Source organism: Lagenorhynchus albirostris, chromosome 17 (genome assembly GCF_949774975.1).
Source record: "Lagenorhynchus albirostris chromosome 17, mLagAlb1.1, whole genome shotgun sequence".
NCBI lineage: Eukaryota > Metazoa > Chordata > Mammalia > Artiodactyla > Delphinidae > Lagenorhynchus > Lagenorhynchus albirostris.
Window position 1 is genome coordinate 57710804 of NC_083111.1, and position 22627 is coordinate 57733430.

Genomic DNA, 22627 nt, shown 5'->3' on the forward strand with positions numbered 1-22627 from the left:
ATTTTAGCCTTCTCTAAAAGTAAAAAATCCATTCTGTGAATTTGCAAATTTGAGTATAACTAAGACTGGAGTTCATAGCGGAATAAGCACAGGCCTTAGAAGCAGAAAGCTCTAAGGGTTGAGACCTGGTTCTGCTAATTCCTAGTATGACATTGGGTTTAACACTATTTTGACAGGGCTGCAGCTAGCTCAAATAGGATGTCGGAATGAATCAGACAAATAAGCCCCTTTCCCTGGGTGATGCAGCATTAGGCAAAGGGCTTAGCCAGAGGTGCACAGCTCCCACTGCCACCTTGCCTGGGTGTCCTTGTGCAAGGCATGTCTGCAAACTTGTCCTAGAGTCTTTGTTTCTTGCTTGATAAAACAGAGATAATGCAATAGATAGATATTGTGAGGATTACATAAAATAATGCATATGCAAATATTTTGTAATTTGTGACACATACATCTGGATGCACAACAGTCAATCATTCTTTCAGCATATACTGGGCATCTATAATATGGTAAACTCTGGGATGCAGAGATAAAAAGATACAGTCACTGTTTTTTGAGAGGTGCAAATTATAAAACCATAAAACAATTCAGAATCTGCTTTCCAGCTTTTATACAGTAGGTAGAATATTTATATCGTCCATACATTTTAATTTACACAGATGTGTGCTATTCTTTTAATTGAACAATACATTTTAAAAGGCATCCAATAGTAATAGAGAGTAATAATTTTTGCTACTTGCTGGTCACTTTGAATTTGTCATAAACCAGAAGGTCTGGGGTGATACTAGGAATACTGAGTAACAGCTGGTAGGGACTAGAAACTGAATTGTGAATGTTGAACACAGAAGTATCCAGAAGGTGCCCAGCTATGCCAGCAATTAGCCATTTGCTGTATTATAGGACAATCGAGGGGGTCCTGAAGGGGATACGGCAGTTCAGGAGTCAGGAAGGCAGTGCAGGTACTCTGGGCCTAGTGGGAGTGGCTATTTACCAATCAATACTATTTTAATATTTTAATTATCTGTAGAGCCATAGTGGACTAACACAGTTTTATATCACATAGTTATCACATGTCCATTCTAACGGAAAACTACTCTGCATCCTTGAGACACAAGTCTGAAAGCTTTCCTGGACCATGCATTCTCCTTCACTCCCCACATGCACTCACATTTTCTTAATTATAATACTTCAGAAATTATTTTTCTCTTAGTGGAATATTCACTCATCATTTACATACTAGACAAAAAACTCTCTTAATTCAGGGATTGTGTAATATCAGAGCCTAGTGCAGTGTCTGGTACAGAGTAAGTGCTCAGTAATATTTTTGTTGAACAAAATCGGATGGATAGGTAAATAAACAAATAAATAAATGTGCTATAATACATCTCTAATGGGAGCTTTAATTTAAAAAATTCATTTTAGTTTAATTAAACAACATTAGCAATTGGCCTGCCTTATTTATAACAAGTTAATTAAATAACTGAAGAAAAGAACAGGCTAAGTAATGGTAAATTTATTGACAGATAAAGTCAATCCTTTCTATCATAACTTATAGGATCATTTCCCAAAATGTGTCCTGTGGAGTCATAGTTCCAAAATGTGCTAAAAGGGCTTATCTGCTTAAATAAAATAATTCAGTTTAAATTTGTTTAACCCAGTGCTTCCAAAGCATTTTGGGCCACAAAATTGGCTGATCTGCTTTGTCATACAGCAGAAACTAACAAACCATTGTAAAGCAATTATACTCCAATAAAGATGTTAAAAAAAAAATTGACCTCCGCATAACTATTACCATACAACTCTAAACTTCAGGAAAATCCTAGGTTAATAATATCTTTGTCATTTAAACAAACTTTTCCTAAATTGCCTTTAGCTATTTCTGGGTATCTTTGAATTTGAATTTAAGAGTCTAGGGATTTTAATTTCATGATGTCATTTTCAAATGGCATGGTAAAACTGCCTATGAAATAAATGTAATAATTAAAGTCTATAGGCTTATTGTCTCAAACTCCATTTTCATAGCAATATGGAGGAATCAATCACATATAGTGTTTTTGACTACTTGTACCTGCTGTGCTTGATTGAAGCCCTTTGGAGGTCATTTTGAGCAATTATTGAATCATTACTAAAAATAAAATTACTTGTTCAATATATTTGTCATCTCAACAGAATTATAAGACAGTGAATTTTGTTTATTAAACACTAATTCATCAATTATTTTTTGTTATGTGCTGTTCTTTAGGTGATGTAACAAAACTGCCCTCACTAGAGATAGTAAATGTGAACATTTAAGACTCCTTATTGTGAGTAAAACCCTATCATATATATTCATATACAAATGAATGCTAAATGGAATAGTATTGAATCACCATGAGGTACCACCATAAAAGAATGGCAAAAAAAGAAAAAACTAATAAAACAATGGCAATTTTTTGTAATACTTTATGTTATTTTTTTTTTTTTTTTTTTTTTTTTTGCGGTACGCGGGCCTCTCACTGTTGTGGCCTCTCCCGTTGGGGAGCACAGGCTCCGGATGCGCAGGCTCAGCAGCCATGGCTCACGGGCCCAGCCGCTCCGCGGCATGCGGGATCTTCCCGGACCGGGGCACGAACACGTGTCGCCTGCATCGGCAGGCGGACTCTCAACCACTGCGCCACCAGGGAAGCCCTACGTTAATTTTTTGTATACTTGAAAATACAAGAAATTCATACAAGTAGAGACTAAAAAAGTATTATTCATTAATTCATTACATTATAGTAATTTAAAGTATTGGATAGAAATCACATTAACTGAAAGGAAAGTGCTAACCCAAAGTTAGTTGGGATAAGGAAGACAGTAAATATTGTAGACAATGTATTTAAAAAAATAATTGCAGCTGTAAATGTTCAATAATGTTGAACATTATTAAATCAATACAGAATAGATTTTAGGCTTATGTAGGAAACATAATATGTATATTTCCTTGAGGATATCAGTTTCTCACTTAATAAAAGGTAGGATGTTTTGAACATCTTAAACATTTGTTTTTCTTGTTACTATTAATCTTGATTCTGTGGACTTCCCTTATTCTTTGATTACCTTGGATTCCTCTAATTTGGGAGAGTTCTTGTACAACCTTGACTGAAAATTACATTTTTTAAAGTCCAACCCAGATATTAATCTTGAGAGTCATGCTATATTGAGAGAGATTATGGAATATAAATTTCAAACAGTGCCTTTTTCAGATCAAAAGGCAAGCCTGGAAGACTAAGTTAATAGAGCTTTATAAAAAGCCATGATTAGTGAAAACTCAGGACATGACAAGAGAAAAGTTCTCCCACCATCTGATAGTAACGAGAAGTCTAAGCTGCACCTTCATATAAAAACTCTCATGGAGGTTTTAGGTTAGTGAGGGACAGTACAAACTTTTATATAGATTTGTTAAACCCCATTTGCTAAAGGAATTAATTCTGAAGTCTTACAGCATTGATTTATGGAAAAATGTAAGCACCTTAAATACATACCCACATTCAGTAGCGCATCAAGAATAATATATGTCCAAGATGGTAGTTTTGCATTTTGTTGAAGGATGGGTTTTGGGTGGCAGACACATGAGTGAGTTAACAGAGAGCCAGGAACCTGCCATGGGGCTATGATGGTAAGAGAAAAATAAAATTTATTGTAGAATATGTGGTTTAAAGAGTTCTAGCTAAAGAGTGAATGTAAGACCCAGCAAAAAGTATCATGGAGTCGAGTCAGAAAGGTGCACCACTGACGATGCTAAAACTGCAAACTATAAGTTGCATGTGGACACCAGCAGTGATGTCTACAGGATTCTCAGGTACCAAGAAATGGTGTCTCCACTGAAACCAGCTAATTTTCATGAATGAGAACAAGGGTTTACATATAACTAGTAGGTTTCACCCCATTACTATTAGGCCTCATAGAATATCACTTATAACTAGAAGCTTTCTTTAAAAAGGAAGGAGGTGACCTAAGCCCTGAAAGTTTGAACGTTTGCCCCAAGGAAGCTAAGTTAACACAAAAGAGACTTTTATCCCAGAAGAGACTGTCAAATTTTAAGTTTATTCCATCACCAGTAGGCATGTGTGATCCAAATTAAAATAATAAACAAATAATTTTTTTTCAGTTTTATATTCATCAAGTACTACATTTTAAACCTACTAGATGTTTTAAATGATCTATATTAAAACTGGATATTTGATCAATTATCTCCTGTTAATAGTAGTTGCTGTATTTGAAGAAAGTAATCTAAATCACGTTTATTTTACTAAGATATTTCTTGATTTTCACAAATTCCATGAGATTTTAAAATAAGGTTAATATAATTTGCCTTTCACTTTTTAAGATATAGCAATAATGGGTTTATATATATTAATTAAACACATTAAGAAAGAACACTTAGCAAATGTAAGCATTATAGACCTTTTTTTAAGTAACAATCTATAATATTTTCCTTTTTGACTAAGTCAGAGTCCCTCAAGTATCAAGGTTATGGAGACTGATTCAATTCCTCAGAAAATAATGAAATTTTTATAATAGAATCTCAATCCACTATTTAATATGTTGATTTATGTGACTATTTCTTTACATACTTCAAATTTCATTTGAAATGAAATGATAACTACCCAGTTACTGTTAAACATATCCACAATTTACGAACAAAATTTTGGGCTGGGAGATATATAAGACTGGAAAATAAATTTTAAGGATTGGAATGAAAATATAAATATAGTTAGCTATGGAAGAATTTAATTCTAACATCATTATCAACTAATATGATAAAAGGCCTTAAATTTTATATTGGCACAACTATGAAATATACATTTACATCACACAAGAAAATGCTATCAAAGAGTTTTTTTTTTTTTCCTGGTAGCTACCCTATTTATTTATTTATTCATTTTTTTAACATCTTTATTGGAGTATAATTGCTTTACAATGTTGTGTTAGTTTCTGCTGTATAACAAAGTGAACTGGCTATACATATACATATATCCTCATATCTCCTCCCTCTTGTGTCTCCCTCCCGCCCTCCCTATCCCACCCCTCTAGGTGGTCACAAAGCACCGAGCTGATCTCCCTGTGCTATGTGGCTGCTTCCCACTAGCTATCTATTTTACATTTGGTAGTGTATATATGTCCATGCTACTCTCTCACTTCGTCCCAGCTTACCCTTCCCCCACCCCATGTCCTCAAGTCTATTCTCTACATCTGCATCTTTATTCCTGCCCTGCCCCTAGGTTCATCAGAACCATATTTTTTTAGATTCCATATATATGTGTTAGCATATGGTATTTGTTTTTCTTTCTGACTTACTTCACTCTGTATGACAGAGTCTATCACTTCACACCGGTCAGAATGGCCATCATCAAAAAATCTGCAAACAATAAATGCTGGAGAGGGTGTGGAGAAAAGGGAACCCTCTTGCACAGTTGGTGGGAATGTAAATTGATACAGCCACTATGGAGAATAGTATGGAGGTTCCTTAAAAAACTAAAAATATCAGGGAGTTTTTAATGGTTGCTTTAGATAGACCAATGGTTACTCTTAGACCATTTTGATTACTAAATATCTTCTTTTAATTATCTCTATTGGTTGTGTAGACATTATACTGGTTAAGTTGATGGATCTCATAGACCAGATAGATTTATAAAGACAAAAGTAAAAGAAGTTATTTTTTTTAATCCCACAAAAATGTTTAAGTATTTCAAGATAAAGTAATTATTTAGCATTAAAGGATACTTAAAGATAAAAAGGTTATATTGTTATTAAAATCAAAAGGAAATAAAGTACAAGATTAGGAATTATTTTCAAACACTACAGGCCAATAGAACTCAACCTCCTATCCTCTTAAAACTCAGTAAATGAAAATAACTAGCTTACTTTATAAGCTTAAAATACTGCAGTTTGTCCATGTATGAAAAGGGGATTATTTTGAGATAAGGATTCAAATTTGCTTATGAATTTTCCCCCAAAATGTACTCAATTAAAATTTAAATAATAGAGACTTCCCTGGTGGTGCAGTGGTCAAGAATAATCCTGCCAATGCAGGGGACACGGGTTCGATCCCTGGTCCGGGAAGATCCCACATACCTCAGAGCAACTAGGCCCGTGCGCCACAAATACTGAGCCTGTGCTCTAGAGCCCGTGTCCCACAGCTACTGAGCCCACGTGCCTAGAGCCTGTGCTCTGCAACAAGAGAAGCCACTGCAATGAGAAGACTGCACGCCACAACGAAGAGTAGCCCCCGTTCGCTGCAACTAGAGAAAGCCCGTGCACAGCAACGAAGACCCAACGCAGCCATAATTAATTAATTAATTAAAAAAATAATAATACCTTCTATTATATATATGCATATATTCACTGAATATTTCTTAAACTGTGCTGACAAAGCTGTGTCCACTGTCTTTATCAGAAATAGCCCATTGGGCCATGTGCTACATTCCCATGAAAGTAAACTATACCTAAACTGTCCAAACCAAAAAGTTTGATCTTCTCTTATTATATCACACTCCCACCTACAACTGTGAAATCATAAACATGACTCACATTGATAGTTATAAAATTACAGGAGAGATTTCGTGATTAGATAGTGAAATATGATTCACTCCCTTTTTTTAAACAATGTAAATATGAGGTACAATAAGAAACAAAATGGTGTCTAAAAAAAATTAGAAAAAACTGTAATTAAACAGATTGCTTTGATGCTGTGCTCTATTTTTAAACTTGGATTTTATTTGTGATTTTCAAAATTCTGCTATACAGACGAAACTGTTTCTCAGTTACAGTTCTAACAAAAATCCTATTTTAAATTTCGGTTCTAAGGATAAGTGTTTTTTTCCTGGAGAAATATGGACACCCTCATTTGAGACAGTGAGAAATACAAAACCTAACATTTTCCTTTTTTTTTTTTTTTTTTTTGTGGTATGCGGGCCTCTCACTGTTGTGGCCTCTCCCGTTGCGGAGCACAGGCTCCGGACGCGCAGGCTCAGCGGCCATGGCTCACGGGCCCAGCCGCTCCGCGGCATGTGGGATCTTCCCGGACCGGGGCACGAACCCGTGTCCCCTGCGTCGGCATGCGGACTCTCAACCACTGCGCCACCAGGGAAGCCCACATTTTCCTTTTAATTGTGATTCCTGGATTTAAATGTTATGTTTGGTCACAATTTTTTAACTATTTGTACCTCATTGTTAGACAGTGTGTTTCTCACTCATTGCATATGGTTGATTGTCTCTTTCATAAAACAGCATCTTTACTGACTGCATGTCTGAATTTTACTATAAGAAATCTTAATGCCTTTTGATTTGCACAACAATAACATGTCTAGCCACTGTGACTATTTTTACTCTTTGGGAAACCAAGGCTCAAGACAACTTAGACAGCAGTTAGTAACTTCGCAGTTCAACGCTCATCTTCTGACCCCCAAATCCTATTCTTTCCCACTATATTACGTTGCATCCCTGATAATCTTATTTATTTTTGTTCAGTAACAGTGCACACACGTTTATGTCAAAACATTTCCAACTGTAAAAAACAGAGTAACTAGTCTGAAGTTATTTCCCACTTAAATTATGTGCGTCTAAAATGTCAAGCAAGGGCCTCTGTGTAACTGGGGTTTATGACAGTGAATTTTCAATACGATTTGAAAGTTTTGTCCATTAAATGTTTTTCTTACCAAAAAGAGGCACAGCTGATCCCAAAATGATAATCTCTTTTAGACCCTATATGAAATATTTTTCTACATAAATTGAAAATACACTGTATTACTATTGACATACCTTTGTTAAATTGCAACTGTCTCTAAAATGTTAACCTGCATAAGAATCATATCAACAAAATTATGAAAGATAAGAGAAAAATCAAAATGTGATAAAATCTATAAGGATTTAGAAAGCTTAATCTATAATATAGGAAAATTCATATACTTAGATATTTGGAATCAATTAAATGCTGTAATTCCTAAACTTACATGTCAAAAACAATTTTATAAATAACTACAGCTGTAGTATCTTTGCACATTAAAAATGTATGATATGCTGAATAACTTAAAATGAAAAATGTAATAATTTTCACACTTTAATAACTGATCTTTATGGATAAAAATAATACTTTTTAATAAACACGATCTAAAGGTAAAATTTTCTCTATTGGACAGTTGTCATCTGAAAATCTCCTTCCAATTTAGAAATTAAGAAAACTTGATCAATTGTTCATGTAAATGGAAAATAATAGATTTTAGGTTTATAATAAAGATCAAGTGACAATAATATAGGGATTTCAATAAATAGGGAACTTCCAAATACCACAATTAATGAAAAGTTATACTATTTATGTGTGAAGTAGCACTATTCAAGTTCTCATTAGAAGAGACTTAATGGAACTTGAATGTAGGAATCTTATTTAAAATCAAAGACTAATATAGTAAAATGACATTGAAGTGATTTTCTTTGGGGGAGAATTGAAAAATTTTAAAGCATAGAAGAGATAAGAATAGAGTTTTAAAAGAAGAGATTTCCAGTATAAATAAACTTGGTGGGGGCAGGAGCTGCTTTATTTATTTTAGATACATGTGAATATTTTCAATGTGGGATCTGGGGGAGGGAAAACATATTCTGTATCAAAGTCATTTCATTTAAATCATGATTTTTCTCAGTACTTTTGAGTCAGAACATACTATATTTGTTAATGTGTTATCCTCAACCTCTACTTAACCTGATTTAAGTTATTATATCTAAAAAAATAAGCCAGCCTATAACACAACTGAAAGGAGGTCCTATGGAGGAAAGCATGTTGCTGTGTCTATGTGCCTACTCCATCAATTAAGGATCAATTAAGGGACAAGCCATAAAAAATAGCTAATGGTATTTAGGAATCCTTAGGAGTTTTCAGTTAATTTTCACGGTATTTTATAAAGAATACAGATTAAACAGAAATGCTATGGGGAAAGTCATCAATCTTTGGAAACTCAGAACATTAAAAATGAACTCAAAAGACTAGATAAATCAATAATAATTACTGAGTACTCAATAAGTATTTGAGTTATTAGGAAGCTGTGCTACATGGAGACTTGGCTGTGACTTTTGAATAGTATATTCTACAAAATTTTCTATCTTGAATTAGTTATAATTTAAACACCACTGAAATTATATGGTAGCATAGAACAATCTAAAAAGCAGGATTATCAGTTCATGCCAGGGCATGTATTCAGCATGTCAGAATTATGAATTTTATAGCTATTTAAATTAGCCTAGTAGAGTTTTTGTTAATCAAATTTCTTTGCTTATAGTTTCAAGAACTGCTTTTCCAACTGAGCTTATGTTTAGGTAAAATATTATTTGGAGATAATGCAATTAGAGAAATCAAGCCTGAATCTGGCAAGTTTTGAAAGGATACAGTGCAAAGGTGTGTTTTTATATTAAAACTTTTCCTTGATTTTATTATAAAATTATAGCTTACACTTTCTCAGCCCACTTTATTCCCTCTACAGTGTGAAGATACAGATTACACCAAAAATTATCCTCTTTTGAGCTCCTTTTCCTGCTGAAAATAGAAATAATTCATACCCCATAAAACACTTCCTTTCTATTTTACTACAGTAAATTCATTGATATGTTATTCTTCAGTGCTAAAACCAGACAGGCAATGCAGGAAAATCAAACTGCATCTTGAAAATACTATAAAAGTCAATTTAAGATTAGTGAGTAGGATACTGAAAATGATAACTAAGCACACAAATCTACTAGCAGCTTTGTACTACTGTCTTATAATGCAAAACAACCTATATCTAAAGATACCAGTTTCATGAAACCATACTGCATAAAACAAACAAAATACCATTTTATTTTTTAAGATAAGAGACCTATGTTTGTTTTTTTCTCTCCAGGCTGTACATTTAAATATAAAATAAGTGCTACTTTATTTCTATTCAGATAAAGAGTAGAAGACATCTTACTGAAAGATTCCATGAATCAAACAGAAAGGATCACCACATGAGTCAAAGATGATAGTCTTTTGAATTTCTGCCATGCCATCTGCCTTAATTCATTGAAGAGGGAATCAGAGCCATAAAATTATGTGAGTGGAAAACTCCACAAGGAAAGGGGTGAACCCAGAGATAAAGAGGCTCTACAACAGCTAATTATTTTCAATAAAAATTCCTATTTCTGAACTACACAAAAATTTTAGAAATTTAAATGGAAACTCAGTAAAATATAATTGCAAATTTAAAAGTGACACTGGTTGAAACTGGTAAGATTCGAGTTACTATGCCCAGTTATTTTTAATAAAATAAAGGAAAATAAATTTCTTTATAAACATTTTACTTTTAAAATATAATGTTTTATGATGATAACAGATATGATAGACAATATATTCTATCATGAGAGATGTTAATACAATGCATAGCTTTAAAAGCAAATTTGCATTCATTTTTCCATTCGAATTAACTACTTTACAAATAGAAATTATAGGTTTTTCTACAGTGGACTTTGTCTAAAATCTTCACTTTTAAGTTACAATCTTAGGAATTTTTATTACAGTGATACCCAATACAATATTACAAATACAATCACAATAATCTGTTGCTATTACTGTGAGAAACGTATCGATAGGGCATCTGTAGAAAGGTTACTGGTCTCCAAAGTATAAATTGTTGAAATTTGTATTCCAGAAAACAATATGTAGTCTAATACTATTTTAGGTATTAACTATAAGCTGCCTAAAGTCATCATATTCAATTTACAAAGTGCTTCAGCTGAAGATTATTAAAAAGGAAAGCACTAAAAAAAAACATAAATGGAAATATTTAACTGTGGCAATATTCACTATTCTCTGAACAGTAGCTAATATACTGCTAAGAATGAAATGAATTATTAACACAAGTAGTCTGAGAATAAGTGCACCAAACCCACATAATATTACTAAACATTGTAGAACCTACATTTTTATTAATACTCCATCTTCATAATAATCAAATTCTAAACAAAGAGTTTTTTCAAGTTAATATATCAAATACTATATCTCACTTATTCAAAACTTATACCTGTAAATAATAATACTAACGAAGTTAATGAAAGTAACATTTGCAAAAACACTGTATATGGAAATGGATTTCAACTGATGAAGAGCCTATTTACAACTGCAGTTTTCTGCAGTGTTTTGTGGTACATATTTAGGTAGTATGTTCAACTACTGAAGCACTTTATTAAAGGTAAATATTACACCTGTTACACATTACCTTTTAGAGGTTAACAATATTCTTTATTCTGGACAGTGTACTACAAAACTCAACTAACTTTTATACTGTAATTTAGTTATGATCACAATATTGCCTCAGCAAGAAAATGACCATTTTTGCTTATTCAAATTACCATGGGGTAATGCCAAAGATATTTTGCCTCTATGATAAAATGCAGTTGTGTATACCAAAATCATTTTACACATCAAAAGAGGCAGAGGTATTCATTAAATATACCTTGATATGGAGCACTAAATCCACGGTATCGGTGATTGCTGTCTGTAACAAAATGCAGTCTGAGCCAGTTTTTGTTGCTGATAATTGGTGGTGGTATATTCATTCCAGATAACCTGAATTACAGAAGACAACAAAAAAAATTTAAAAAGCTTTTAAGTAGTAAACATTTTCACTGAATTGGGACCCCCCAAAATGTCTACTTGTATACAATATTCGTGACTTTTTGCCTTGCTAACTTTTTAAGCACAAGTGAACTAGTTATTTTATGCATAGAGAAGTCAATCATAGAATAGTGTAATTCCAAAATAAGCTATTCCAATCAGCTTGCATATATTAGTAAAATCAACTGTAAACTGCATATAATTTTGATTCTCCAAAAATAGACAATAATAACCATAATGGCTGCTGAGCTGACAGTGCTGGTCACAGCATAACACATGTATGTATCAATACAGTATAGTTACAAAACAGAAAGACTTTAAAGCAATTGATATACTTTTTCCATTTAACATATTTTCAGCATTTCACATTCAATGGAAGATTTCACAGTTTCAATTCATAGAACAAGCACTATTTTAATGTAATTTCACAATATTGTACATTTAATGATTAGCTCTCATCATAATGCATACTTCTATAAGGCTCTGGAGGTCTGCTCCAACTGATAGATAGAAAACAGACTGTACTTTGGATATATAGTCACCACATATCTAGTCACAAAGGTAGCACTACATAATCTCCTTAAAGCAAAAATTTTAAACTATGCCCCAGATACTGGTCACAATTAACAGATGAAATAACTCTCTTGCTCTCTAATCTTTTGAAGATTTCCAGCAAAGTAGTTTTGCTGATTTAATTCAACAAAGGAATACCACCCCTACATACCTAACAATTTCAATACTAGGTGTGTGTTATAAAGCCAAGGTAAAATACTCTCAAAAGACTATTACATCATGAAAGACAGTTTTAGAATAAGGTTTCCTAATAACCAGTATATGACATATCTTTCCCATTCTTCAAAGCTTACACTTTTCTTCATAGGAAGGCAAACTAGACAGCTGGTGTGTGTGTGTGTGTGTGTGTGTGTGTGTGTGTGTGTGTGTGTGTGTGCGTGTGTGTGTTGGAGGAGGTGATTTCTTCTCTCAGTGCTTGGCAGTCATTCATTCTAGGGGACAGGTAGGGGAGATTGGAATATCCATCCTTGCACATGTAATCAGCAGGTGTAGACACAGTGATGCAAAAACCCTTTATCTTACATTCTCCTCCTTTATTTCCTAAAACTCACTTTTCCTAGGATATTTGGGAGCTAGCCATCACTTTTAGTAGATGACCACCTGCCACAGCATAAAAATATGAATTCACATTTATTTTATCATTGTGCCCATGAATGAATAGAATGGGCTTGGCAACATTACTGTGTAATCCAATTTTTTTGGATTCTAACATGAACAAGTTGGGTTCTATCCCGTATAGTTCTCATTTCTCCACCAGCTTTGGAATGAATTTTCTTTAATTTTTCCCCATCAATGCCTTATTTCCTCTCTTCATAGGGGTGATTGTTTACTAGTCAAGCCGGCTGTTTTTTTCATATCTGAATTGAGTAAAGACAGACATATAACATACCTGTATAATTTTAAAACTCATGTTTTAAAAATTTACTTCATTACTTTCAGAAAATGCAGTTATCCAGGTTATCTTTACTTTTGTTTGCTTGTTGGTTGGTTTGGTTCAGACAGCAATTCAATGAAAAAAAAAACAAAACTTGGATTTGGTACAATTATATTTGCAGTACAGTAGCATGTTTTATGCCAGATTTTGATTTACAATTTGATTCTCTTCAATTCCCCGATTCAAGGAGCATAAACATCCATTAGGAAAAGTTTAAATTATTTCTGACAGGCTGCACACATTTCTAAATGTAATGAGAGTATAATACATGAATGGTTGTGAAAGACTAAAGAACAGAGTTTGGAGAACGCCTTAAAAAATCCAACAGATGAGAAGCAACACAACAAGGACATCATGAAAAGTGTGAGAGGAAAGAAGATGAAACAGACAATGAAAAGGATAAACTTTCCATCTTTCTCAGGAACATCAAAGATAATTTGAGTAAGAGAGTGTCGTAAAAGCAAGTAATAGCTACTATGGAACTATAGTTTTTAACCTGAATTCACCTTCAGGAATTGAGAAAGATAGAACTGAAGATGTTACAGAAGCAGCAGCTAGGAAACACAATGTACATTAGGTGGAGCAAAAATGGCAATTTAACAGAGGTGGAACTAAGAGGATATTCCTGACAGCCTCAGTGCTTATTCTCATGAAGCATAACTGTAGATAAGCCAAGACAGTGAACTAGAAATAGAAAGCAAGTGCACCAAAGACTCATTTGCCACCAGAGAATGAAAATAGCTTCACTGGTTATAAGGGAATCACACGGACCTTCCTGACTGTGGTAACTTAATATTGCTCACTATTTAAACATGATTTACACAGTATGACTTTGTGGTTTATGGAGCAATCTAGTAAATGAAGTTACATATATCTGCAACACATTTCACATGTTATCAGGAGGTATGAGAAATGGAGGACTAAGATGTGCCAACTAGAAAGATTCCATTAAACTAATTAATTGAGATAATTAATTTCTTAAATACTAAAGGAGATATTTCGTAAATATAAATCACTGTTAATCCTATATGACATTACTATGGTCATTTGAAGGTAGGCAATATGGATTAATTCTAGTATAAAGCCAGTGAGAATCACCCCTTAGTACTGAAAAGATTAAGTATACGCAACAATTATTAATTGAGCACTTACTATATGACAAACACTGATGCTAAGGGTTGGAAATATAATTGTAAACAACACATACAAGATCTGTGGTCTTACAAATAAAGAAGGTAACATAAACAAATGAGTGAGATAATTTCAGAAGGCGGCAAATGATGTACCAAAAAAAAAAAAAAAAAAAGTAACCTGATAAAGAATGTCTAGAAATGAGGTTTCAATTGGTCTATTACCTTCTCTATTTTACACTTGAAATAGCCATACTCATGATTATATGTCACAAATTACTATACTGGATTTTAGGAGAATTAAATCAATGAAAATAATCATAATGATAAATGTCATAAATCTGTATCCTACAACAGTTATTTGTACCCAAAAAGAGTTTAAGACAAGGCTTTTGTGTAATTAATAAATTTGAATGAACACTGTAAATTAACAATGATATAAAATTTCACTGCATATTCAATATAGAATACTGAAAATAATACAGTGTAACTGGCCATAATTAATCTTTGCTAAATTTATTTTTATTTACATCATTTTCCACAGAAATAGTAACTAAATAATAAATTGATATTTAAAAATAATGCAACATTGGGCTTCCCTGGTGGCGCAGTGGTTGAGAGTCCACCTGCCGATGCAGGGGACAAGGGTTCGTGCCCCGGTCTGGGAAGATCCCACATGCCGCGGAGCGGCTGGGCCCGTGAGCCATGGCCGCTGAGCCTGCGCGTCCGGAGCCTGTGCTCCGCAACGGGAGAGGCCACAACAGTGAGAGGCCCGCGTACCACAAAAAAAAAAAAAAAAAAAAAAAAAATGCAACGTTTTCTTTTACAGATAGTACCTTGGAGAATATGATCATAACCCTTACAAGATTTTTTAAAAAATCAAGTGTAAGAATCCTGAGAGAACCAGAGGTCTTTACCATTTTTTTCAAAAGTCCCTAGAACTACTATGAACTTACACCTTTGGTTTATAACTCTCTTGACAGGTACTCATTGCTGTTATCTGTTGACTTTGGTTCTCAACTTTCTCAAAATTAGCATTTGCAACAACAGGTGTCATCTTTGGTGGCTCTAACATCTATTTTTCAATCTGTCCAGTTCCCTAAGATCAGTCAAATCTAATGATCTGTTTTACCTCATCTTTAGTACCTATAGACAGTCAAACCTAAACCCATGACTTTTCAAATAATCACCTGCCTGACTCCTGTCATAGAGTATTCTGCCTATGCTTTCCTCTTAAGAGTTTTATAGTGCCTGGCCTTACATTTAGGTCTTTAAACCATTTTGAGTTTACTTTTGTGTTAGGGAGTGTTCTAATTTCATTCTTTTACATGTAGCTGTCCAGTTTTCCCAGCACCACTTTTTGAAGAAGCTTTCTATTCTCCATTGTACATTATTGCCTCCTTTATCAAATCTGAGATGACCATATATGCATGGGTTTATCTATGGGTTTTCTATCCTGTTCCATTGATCTATATTTCTGTTTTTGTGGCAGTACCATACTGTCTTGACTACTATAGATTTGTAGTATAGTTTGAAGTCTGGGAGCCTGATTCCTCCAGCTCCGTTTTGCTTTCTCAAGATTCCTTTGGCTATTCGGGGTGTTTTGTGTTACCATACAAATTGTGAAATTTTTTGTTCTAGTTCTGTGAAAAATGCCATTGGTAGCTTGATAGGGATTGCATTGAATCTATAGATTCCTTTGGGTAGTATAGTCATTTTCACAATGTTGATTCTTCTAATCCAAGAACATGGTATATCTCTCCATCTGTTTGTATAATCTTTAATTTCTTTTATCAGTGTCTTATAGTTTTCTGCATATAGGTCTTTTGTATGCTTAGGTAAGTTTATTTCTAGGTATTTTATTCTTTTTGCTGCAATGGTAAATGGGAATGTTTCCTTAATTTCTCTTTCAGATTTCTCATCGTTAGTGTGTAGGAATGTAAGAGATTTCTGTGCATTAATTCTGTATCCTGCTACTTTACCAAATTCATTGATTAGCTCTAGTAGTTTTCTGGTAGCATCTTTAGGATTCTCTACATGTAGTATCATGTCATCTGCAAATAGTGACAGCTTTACTTCTTTACTGATTTGGATTCCTTTTATTTCTTTTTCTTTTTTGATTGCTGTGGCTACAACTTCCAAAACTATGTTGAAAAATAGTGGTGAGAGTGGGCAACCTTGTCTTGTTCCTGATCTTAGTGGAAATGGTTTCATTTTTTCACCATTGAGAATGATGTTGGCTGTGGGTCTGTCATATATGGCCTTTATTATGTTGACGTAAGTTCCCTCTATGCCTACTTTCTGCAGGGTTTTTATCATAAACAGGTGTTGAATTTTGTCAAAAGCTTTTTCTGCATCTATTGAGATTATCATATGTTTTTTATTGTTCAGTTTGTTAATATGGTGTATCACATTGACTGATTTGCATATATTGAGGAATCTTTGCATTCCTGGGATAAAACCCACTTGATCATGGTATCTGATCCTTTTAATGTGCTGTTGGATTCTGTTTGCTATCATTTTGTTGAGGATTTTTGCATCTATGTTCATCAGTGATAAGGCCTGTAGTTTTCTGTTTTTGTGACATCTTTGATTTTGGTATCAGGGTACTTGGTGGCCTCACAGAATGAGTTTGGGAGTGTTCCTCCCTCTGCTATATTTTGGAAGAGTTTGAGAAGGACAGGTGTTAGCTATTCTCTAAATGTTTGATAGAATTTGCCTGTGAAGCCATCTGGTCCTAGACTTCTGTTTGTTGGGAGTTTTTTAATAACAGTTTCAATTTCAGTACTTGTGATTAGTCTGTTCATACTTTCCATTTCTTCCTGGTTCAGTCTTGGAAGGTTGTGTTTTTCTAAGAACTTGTCCATTTCTTCCAGGTTGTCCATTTTATTGGCATATAGTTTCTTGTAGTAATCTCTCATGATCCTTTGTATTTCTTCGGTGTCAGTTGTTACCTCTCCTTTTTCATTTCTAATTCTGTTGAAATAGGTTGCAGATAGATTCATTATAACCACATTATCTTTGACATTTTAGGGATGTGTGTTTATGCATTTGTATGCATAAACTACTATTCACGTATATTAAGTAGTTAGGGTTGACAGGTTGGATATTATTAAATTAAAACTTCTGCTCGTTGAGTGGAGCTGGGTGTTAGCATTGAGATGGAGGTCGCTGAGAGGGCTTTTGCCATTTGATATTATGAGGAGCAGGGAGTTCTCTGGTGGAACAATATCCTGCACTCTGCTCTCCCACCTCAGAGGCTCAGGCCTGACACCCGGCCAGAGCACCAAGACCCTGTCAGCCACACGGTGTATAGTACAGGGAACTACATTCAATATCTTTTAATAACCTATAATGGAAAAGAATCTCTCTAGTGCTGATAAGCAATTCCAGAAATTCTGTTCTTGAGACAGGCTGAAACTGCAATTAAGTCTTGGTTTGCTGTCCTGGGGGCTAGTGGCTCTACCTTGAGCCTGTTTTTCTTTCTTCTTCTTCACACCGTGAGCCACGGAGGCAGTGTAGAACTAGACCAGCTTCCAGGACTCATCCTGACAGCTGCGACTCTTCTCCGACTCTCACGGGAATGAGGTTTGGCTGCCAGGCGTTCTGCCTGCCAGACACATGGTAGCGTACAACTCTCCACTGCTTGGCTCGGCCACTTTGCTGAGCTGCTTGTTTTTCAATGCTACCTAATATATCCAAATTTTCTACTCAATATCCCCACTTGGGTTTCAAATAGGTGTCTCAAACTTAAAGTCTAAATCAGAATTTTTGATGTCCCCTTCACAAGTATGTTTTTCCTCGATTCTTCAATACTCGAATATACTTCAATATTTGTCAAATGGCACCAACACACATGAGTTGCTCAAACATTTGTCATCTTTTAATTCTCTATTCTCCTCACTCCCAGAAGCCCAATCCATTTGCAAATCTTCTTCTGCCTCTAAAATCCATCTTAAATTTGTTCATTATTTTTACTGCTGCTTTTATCATAATAGCCAGGTCCCCATGGTCTCACATAGACCCTGCAGTAGGGTCTTCTTTTGATTCTACTGAGCATTCCTACAAACTGCTCCTTATCCAGTAGCCAAACTGTTCTTTTTCCAACCTACTTATTACTGCCATGCTTAACTTTTCATTAAACTTGAATGAAATTTGGACTCTTTACCCAGGCCTCAGAAAGCCTGGAAATTCCGGTCCTTGTCCACCCTCCTCGCTCATCTCACACGAAGCAACTTTACCTTTAGTACATTCTAGCCACACTGACATTTCTTTTTCCTTAAACATGGGAAATTCTTTGCCACCACAGGGCCTTTGCACTTAACATTTGCTAAGTTTTGAATGCCATTTCTCCAGATGGTCCTCTGGTTACCTAACCTCATCTTTCATTATTCAATCAAGAGTTTATTCCTCATGGGACTGTACTAGGTTGATCCATATCAGGCCCTCCCCACTCTAGCACATGATGCTACCTTAATATTCACATTTTTTTCAGTTTTTGAGCTGGTTCTTTTATTTACTAATTTAGTAATTTTAGAAGCCCTTCCTTTAGAGTACCAGATCCATGCAAGCAGAGACCTTGTCTATCTTGATCACCAATCTATCTTAGAACTGCAGAGTAGTATAGAATCCAATTTAAATGAATTTCTTAAAATTCAATTGAATAGAAACTTTAACATCAATTTATAATTTAAAAAGAAAATTTAGGTCTTCTGTTTCAGTCAAAAATATGTACATCCATCAGGCATTCTGTGACAACAAAGTAAGATTCTCTATAATCTAAAAGTTACCAGAACATGGATCTATAATAATTCATAAATATTAATGGAACTATAATTTTGGCCATATAATGATCATGTACTATTACTCAAATCATAAATTAGAAAAGACACAATGAAGTTATCAATAAATAATTTCATTAGAAATAGCCATAAGAGAATTTTCAGTTATAAGTAATGTTAATAAAGATGAAAAAAAATACGTATGACAACCAAGAATCCAATATTTCATAACTAAAATAGAAAGTTTTTTAAAATTGTATCCTCCTACATACCTATATAATAACTACTTCAAAACTACTACTCTTAGATGCAGAGGAGTGAACAGAATTAAGTACTCCAAGGCTGAGTATCTAGGATGTGAAACTTTTTTTTTTTTTAATAAAACTGCTCATTTTGTTTGATAGCTGAAGTAATGAACTAAATAGTAATATGCATTTTGTCAACACATCTTCAAACACTTTGATTTTCCTATTATGGAATCACTAAAGAAAAATCTCAGCCATGTTTACCTGTTAAGGGGATTATTTTAATGAGTTGATAGGGATTTCTTTAAATTGAACTCACTGTTCTTGGTAAATGAATACTTTTATTGATATGGAAATATTTTAATTAAAATATTAAAATTCCGTTGAAAATTCACATTATTGGGTACACAACCTTCTTTTAAATAAATTTCATGACTTTTTATCAGGAAAACTTGAAAATCATGATCTAATTTTGTTTTTATTGTTATTTTTAATTAGTAAACTACTTTCCTCTGAATATTAGCTAGTTTAGAACATCAGGTATTCTGTGTTCCATTAGAATATCGCCTGAGCTTTAAATATTTCCACTTAAAAATTTAATGAAATAGCTACACTTTAAATAAAATTCAATTATTATGTTTGTAAAACATTTTGTGTAACATATTAAAATTTTCATCAGTCTGTGTTTTTTTCTTTCAAACCAACAAGGAAAAAACTTAACCTCTAATCCAGGATAACAGAGAGAAATATTGGAAATAAATCCCTTAAGTTCAGTTTGTCTAATACTGATATATGATCTGGAATATGTCAATTCATCTGTTTCCATTCCAATCCCTATGTTAAAAACATGCACTACTGGGCTTCCCTGGTGGCACAGTGGTTGAGAGTCCGCCTGCCGATTCAGGGGACACGGGTTTGTGCCCCGGTCCGGGAAGATCCCACATGCCGCAGAGCGGCTGGGCCCGTGAGCCATGGCCGCTGAGCCTGCGCGTATGGAGCCTGTGCTCCGCAACGGGAGAGGCCACAGCAGTGGGAGGCCCGCGTACCACAAAAAAACAAAACAAAACAAAACATGCACTACTAAAATGATATGCTTAAAGATGCTGAGTTGAATTAAAAAAAAATGGAAATATTTATATTATAATTTTATAGTCAAATATTCCCTTAAGTACTCTTTCTACTTTAATTAAAATTATTTTATAAAACTAAAGAAGAAGCTTCCCTACTTATACCTGTAATCCAGTATCTTCTCATGGCTTCACTTATTTGAAAATGCTGAATCAGGCAAAATTATACTTTTGCTCTATGGTGGGTTTTTAATTTAAAAATTCAATACCACCTACAAAAAAATTCTACACACTCAAAGTTTAAGAAAAGCATATTGGAGATAATATAAACTTCAATAAATGATTTATAAGTATTCCAGATTAATAACTAACAAATTACATTATAGCTAGCATAGTGAAAGGTAAGCAGGGTTATAATCACCTGGAAATTAGCAAATTTATTCAAGAAATTACACAGGGCAACATTAATGTTTTGTAGCACAGAGTCTACTCATGATCCCCAGAGACATTCACAATGGTTAAAAATCTAAACAGTTTAGAAATTAACAACAAAAGCACAAAGGTCCATCTCTCTAGGCAACTCAAAGCAGATTAGATGATTTTATTCTGTCAGATTATATAAGCCAAAATTTACATTCCCATCACTGCATGAAACAAAGTCTATTAGATTTATGTTTTGAGACATAAATCTAGCACTTGGAAAATGGAAAGATTTATTTCTGATTTGGCCTTCATATGTAACTGTCTAATCATAGTGCCCTGATAACAGCTGTCCTTCAATTACTGCATCCTACTTCCACAGTCTCCAGTCTACCCATTTCCCCTCCTACTTTTTAGATACTGCCTTTGTTTCAGGACAATAAATGCTTACATATAAATTAGATAAAATTTTCCCTGCTGATATTTTTGCTAACTACTGATTCACTAAAAGAAAACTACTACTTAAAATTGTATTTGAAATTCCTTTGTCGCTTACTAAATTCTAAAAGTGGCTATTGGCTGAAACGTTTAAAAGAACCTGAGACTGTAGCTATATGGAAGATGAAGGTATTACTTGCTAACTTGAGTTTTAGAACCATGAATCATTTTGGAAACACCAGTTATTTTTTAAAAAGTCTGATTTACAGAGAACAAAGAAGAAAGACAGGGATTTAGACATGGGCTATCACCTTTGCTTCCAGGTTTCTACTGGCAACATTTGAGTTGGAAACAGAAACAGGAACTTTCTACTTGAACTGCAGAGAAAAGCAGAATCCATTTCTTGGAAGCAGCTAGGGACTCAGCATAAGATAGAGTTTAGTGTAATACTTTTTTGCTTTTAGTAAGATATACAAGTTAATTAAGGGTAATTAACCTAGCAGTTGGTTCTAAAGACTACAGGGCCTTGTTTTCTTGCCAAGGTTCATGTGGGACTCTGAGGGCTGCAGGTGCTTGGAACAGAATACCATAAACCTGAGCTTACTTAATTCGTGACAAAATACAATTAAACCATAGACAAAATTGTGATACGTCTCCCACCTATTTGTGCCTATTTAAAATCTTTAATTTTAAGCTATGGTATTCATGTATTTCAAAGAAGTACTACATATTATAAAGAAACATCATTATATCTGTTTTAAAAAAAATGGAAATGGAAGAAAAGGAGGTTGTACCAAATGATAATGCAGAAAATGTGCAGTTGGCCCCCTGGAAAACATCTCCTTCTCTTCTCTTCCATAAGGCCATAACTGTTATTTCTTTTTAAACTCTCTGTCAGCTTCTCCTCAGTTCCTTTATGGTCTCATATTTCCCTGCTCTCTAATGTTTAGAGTCCCATGCTCACTATTCTTGTGCTTTGGAAGGTATCCCTGAAAAACCTTCCTTACTTCAGAGGTTTCTGCATCAGCTTTATGTACAGGATGAACTTTAGTGTCAAACAGACTGTACTGGAGTGTTAGAGGGACCATCATCCACATGGATACTAAAGTCATCCACGAATAACTGTTTGAATCACAATGCAGAGCAAATTTGTGAGTTTGCGAGTTAAGTCCTAGGAACATGACATGGAATTACAGGAGGAAAGGAAATATGAGGCTGAGACAAAAAAAAAAACATATTTTCCTGTATTTTGTAACTGATGGGAAAGAAATAGATGGAATTAACTGTTCACACATTTCAAATGGACTTTTCTCATAAAGTTCTTTTAATTTTTAACAGCTGGTTTAGTTCCCCATGTATTTTTGATATTTGATTCCTATAGCTCTAGAATTTATACCTCTAGAATTA

The 22627-nt window shown here is 34.1% G+C and overlaps 1 protein-coding gene across 3 annotated transcripts in view; it reads right to left on the minus strand.

The window, feature by feature from the left end:
- Window positions 1-22627, minus strand: part of CSMD3 (CUB and Sushi multiple domains 3) — a 1076690-nt gene that overhangs the window by 711173 nt on the left and 342890 nt on the right. For all 3 annotated transcript variants that reach the window (XM_060127236.1, XM_060127235.1, XM_060127234.1), the window contains exon 6: window positions 11472-11584. In XM_060127236.1, coding sequence (XP_059983219.1) covers window positions 11472-11584 — 113 coding nt within the window. The remainder of the gene's footprint in view (window positions 1-11471; window positions 11585-22627) is intronic.